Below are 4,663 nucleotides of genomic sequence, written 5' to 3' on the forward strand. Positions count from 1 at the left end.
CCCTCGTGGCCCCCAGCAGCCAGCCTGCCAGCGCCGCAGGCGTGGGCCCCGGAGTCCCACCTGGCCTGCCCGCAAACAGCACCCCTTCCCGGGAAGAGAGGCGAACCACGCAGTGGGGGTCCTTCTACAGCCCAGCCCAGACGGCCAACAACCCCTGCAGTGTAAGTACTGGCCTTCTAGAATTCTCTGGTGGGCAAGATGTTGAAGCTTTGCTGCCTGACTGCCTCACTTTCAGGCTCCGCACAAAACTGCGGTTGCATTTGATAAGAATTAAAACTCGGATGATGGGTCTTAGTTTTTATCTTCTACTAAATTAATTCTTAATGTTGGAAGTATCCATTTATGCAGGTTTACAGGCTCATGCCTGTAATCCCAGCAATTTAGGAGGCCAAGGCAGGAGGGCTTTTGCTTTGTGGAGGAATGGAGGGGGATTTTATGGAAGCATCTTCCTGGGTTCAAAACAGTGTCACAGAATGGAGGTGGGGTAACTGTCAAATGTATTCTTGTTGATGTCTCCAGAAAAGTTGCAGTTGAGAATGTATCCAAATCGTTCAGTTTCCTGTATGGCCACCTGGTACTGGAGAGACCCCTGAGGTTCTGAGATTGTAGGCAGCCAGTCCCCATCTGGGCAGTGACAACCACTTTCAAATGTCGCTTTCCATCTTGGAGGTTGACATTTCAGCATTTCATCTGCCTTTGTGATCACTTACGTTTTTCTTAGTCCTTTCAAATTTACCTTCCTGAGAGATGGAGAAGAAGTAAAACTCAAGGAAGTAAAGCTAACGTTATTTTCTGCTGATTTCAGATGAAATGATTGGACAAAGATTTGACTCTGGAGAGAAGCTAGTAGGTCACAATATGAATTTATTAGGGAGTGTTTATACTGGGTCCACCTTGTTACATGGAATTGGGTGGCAGTAAACATATGCTAAAATACTTTTTTATCTCTGAAATGGGTTTAAATTTTAAAAGTAAAAGCCTTCAGCAAGAGGTTGTCTCCAGGGTATGGGAGGCTGAGAGCCTACAGTATGGGGAACTGTTGTCATGTGGGGTGGGAATATCATTCGATCGAATCATTACTGTTTTTAATTTTAAAATATAGCTTGTTCCAACAAATATCTTCAAAATTACAACTGGTGGTTGATAATATTTCAGGAAATGCATGGTATAGGACAAACCTCGGTGGTAAAATAAATGTGGATACAGCTGCCATCGGGTCACTTTAAAGTTTTCTCATTTGCTTATTCATTCAAATATATTTACAAAGCGCCTGCTGTGTCGCGGGTACTCTGCTTAGATGCTGGAGATAGAGCAGTGCACAGTGTAGGTCCCTGCCCCCCAGTTCTTGCATTCCAGTGGAGGCTGTCTGGACAATCGAAACTAATTCCAGTACAGCGTGGAAGGTGCTATGGCGGGAGGAGGTGATGTGGGAGGGGCGTCTAGCAGAGCCTTGAAGTCTTTTGGGAAGGATTTTTCTGGACAAAATAGCATCTCCGTGGAAGTCTAAAGGGTAATTAGTGGTTGTCAGTTGAAGAAGGATGTGCCAGGTGGCGGGAAGTACAGCAGAGGCACGGAAATTAAAGTGTACGGGACAGGCTTCTTTTGGACAAGATGGAGGAACAGAGCCTGGGTTTACCTTCCTTCCTGAAACAACTGAAAACACTGAAAGGAGTATCTGGGTGACTTGACGTTAAACTTTAGGCAAGAAAGGACAGGAATCAATGAGAAGTGAACTGAGCCCTCCAGTTGCCCCAGCTTACGTCTGGAGTTTCTAGTCATGGCACAGCAGGTAGGACTCCAGGCGGAGCTCCGTGGTCTCCCTGAGTTGAAGAAATGGAGTTTGGAAGTCTGGGGAGGAAAAGGCAGCTGGAGTTCACAAGGGAGAGAGCAGGAGAGCAGAGAGATGCCCTGGGCAGGGTGCTAGGCATCTGCAGAGAATCTTTGTTTGAGTACTGATCAGTTTATGGGTACACAGAAACTACCCAAAAGAGCCCCCCAAAAAGATGAGTGGGAACAACCCTCAAAATTCACACAGGCCTGGGAATAAGCTCTTGCTATGGATTGAACTGTGTCTCCCCCAAAGTCACATGTTGAAGCCGTAACCCCCGACATGACTGCGTTGGAGATAAGGGCCTTTAGGGAGGTAATTAAGAATAAATGAGGCTGGAAGGGTAGAGTCCCGATTCAATAGAGCTGCTGCCTGTAGAAGACAAGGAAGAGACTCCAGAGCTCTCTCTCCAGCCAGGTTAGGACACAGAGAGCAGGCAACTGTCTACAAGCCAGGAAGAAAGCCCCACCTGAAACTGAACACTGACAGACGTTGATGTAAGACTTTCCAGCCTCCACAACTACGAGAAAATCAGTTTCTGTTGTTGTTGTTGTTGTTGTCGCTTTTGAGGTGGAGTCTCGCTCTGTCACCCAGGCTGGAGTGCAGTGGCGCGATCTCGGCTCACTGCAACCTCCGCCTCGCGGGTTCACGCCATTCTCCTGCCTCAGCCTCCCGAGTAGCTGGGATTGCAGGTGCCCGCCACCACGCCCGGCTAATTTTTGGTATTTTTAGTGGAGACGGGGTTTCACCATGTTAGCCAGGATGGTCTCGATCTCCTGACCTCATGATCTGCCCGCCTTGGCCTCCCAAAGGGCTGGAGTTTCTGTTGTTTTAGGCCACCGTTTCTAAGGTATTTTGTCATGGCAGCCTGAGCAGATGAATACGGTTCGTTTTCCAACAGCTGGTGGAAACTGGATAATTCATGCAATATCAGTTAGAGTACTCGGAAGAGTTTTACCTCAGGAATGAGGCAAAATTAACCGCAACTTAAAGATGCTCTGGTTCCACCTAACCACAAAACCTTAACATCTAAACCCAAGCAAAGCTCAAGAATAGAGAAACACAAAAATATACAGCATTCAATAAGGTGAAAGTAATAATGTCTGCATCAAATCAAACGAAACAGACAAAGAAGCAGGAAAATGATACAGATGATAGAATTAGTAGACAAGCTGTATGTGGTGTTCACACCTGTAATCCCAGCACCTTGGGAGGCTGAGGCAGGAGGATTGCTTGAGTCCGAGAGTTTGAGACCAACCTCGGCAACACAGTGAGACTCTGTTTCTACAAAAATATAAAAATAGCTGGGCACTACTTAGGAGGCTAAGGTGGGAGGATCACTTGACCCTGGAGGCTGAGTCTGCAGTGAGCTGTGATTGCATGATTGCACCACTGCACTGCAGCCTGGGCGACAGAGCAAGACCCTGTCTCAAAAAAAAAAAAAAAAAAAAAAAAAAAGAGAAAAAGAACTAGTAGACAGGGTATCAAAAGAATCCTTATAATGGACTTCCATAGATTCAAGAAGCTAGAGGAAAGATTGTACACATTAATTAGAAGCACTGAAGATATTAAATGATAAAAGTCAAACTTAGAGATGAAAACTACAGTCTCTGAGATGAAAAAATATACTGGATGGGACTGAAGTCAGATTACATATTGTAGAAGAAAAAAACTAGTGGGCTGTAGTAATAAAAACAGTATGGTACTGGCATAAAGACAGAAACCTAGACCAATGGAACAGAATAGAGAGCCCAGAAATAAATCCACACGTATATGGTCAACTAATTTTTGACAAGGGCACCAAGAGGACATAATGGGGAAAGGATAGTCTTTTCAGTAAATGGTGAGGGGAAAACTAGATTTCCACGTGCAAAAGAATGAAATTGGATTCTTAGACACAAAAATCAACTCAAAATGAATAAAGGGCCTAAGTCTAAGACCTGAGATGATAAAACTCCTAGAAGAGAACATAGGAGAAACTCCTTGATATTGACCTTGGCAATGATTTTTGGATATCATACCTATCACACCAAAAGCTCAGGTTATACAAGCAAAAATAAGTAAATGGTACCGCATCAAACTAAAAAGCTCTGTATAGCAAAGGAAAACATTGAAAATGTTTCAGTGGCCACCTACAGACTGGAAAAAAGGCCACCTACAGACTGGAAAAAAATATTCATATACCACATATCTCATAAGGACTTAGTATCAAAAATTTATTTTTCAAAACTCTTACAACTCAATAGAAGAAAAATAAATAATCCAATTTAAAAATGGGCAAAGGATTTGAACAGATATTTTTCCAAAGAAGACATAAAAATGGCCAACAGGTATATGAAACAGTGTTCAACATTACTAATCATCAGGGAAATACAAATTAAAACCTCGATCAGGTTGGGTGCAGTGGCTCATGCCTCTGGTCCCAGCACTTTGGGAGGCAGAGATGGGCAGATTGCTTGAGCTCAGGGGTTCAAGACCAGTCTGGCTAACATGGTGACACCCCATCTCTACTAAAAATACAAAACTTAGCTGGGCATGGTGGCACATGCTCGTAACCAGCTACTAAGGGGGTTGAGGCACAAAAATCACTTGAACCCAGGAGGCAGAGGTTGTAGTGAGCCGAGATCATGTCATTGCACTCCAGCCATTATGGAAAATAGTGTAGTGGTTCCTAAAGACATTAAAAATAGAACTACCAGGCCAGGCGCGGTGGCTCATTCCTGTAATCCCAGCACTTTGGGAGGCTGAGACGGGTGGATCACGAGGTCAGGAGATCGAGACCATCCTGGCTAACACAGTGAAACCCCGTCTCTACTAAAAATACAAAAAAAATTA

The 4,663-nt window shown here is 44.5% G+C and overlaps 1 protein-coding gene across 1 annotated transcript in view; it reads left to right on the forward strand.

Moving 5' to 3' along the window:
* The window catches only part of KIAA1549 (KIAA1549 ortholog), a 106,707-nt gene that overhangs the window by 80,683 nt on the left and 21,361 nt on the right, over positions 1–4,663 (forward strand). The window contains exon 16 of the mRNA XM_011995505.1: positions 40–161. Coding sequence (XP_011850895.1) covers positions 40–161 — 122 coding nt within the window. The remainder of the gene's footprint in view (positions 1–39; positions 162–4,663) is intronic.

This window comes from Mandrillus leucophaeus, unplaced genomic scaffold, assembly GCF_000951045.1.
Source record: "Mandrillus leucophaeus isolate KB7577 unplaced genomic scaffold, Mleu.le_1.0 Scaffold49, whole genome shotgun sequence".
Lineage (NCBI taxonomy): Eukaryota > Metazoa > Chordata > Mammalia > Primates > Cercopithecidae > Mandrillus > Mandrillus leucophaeus.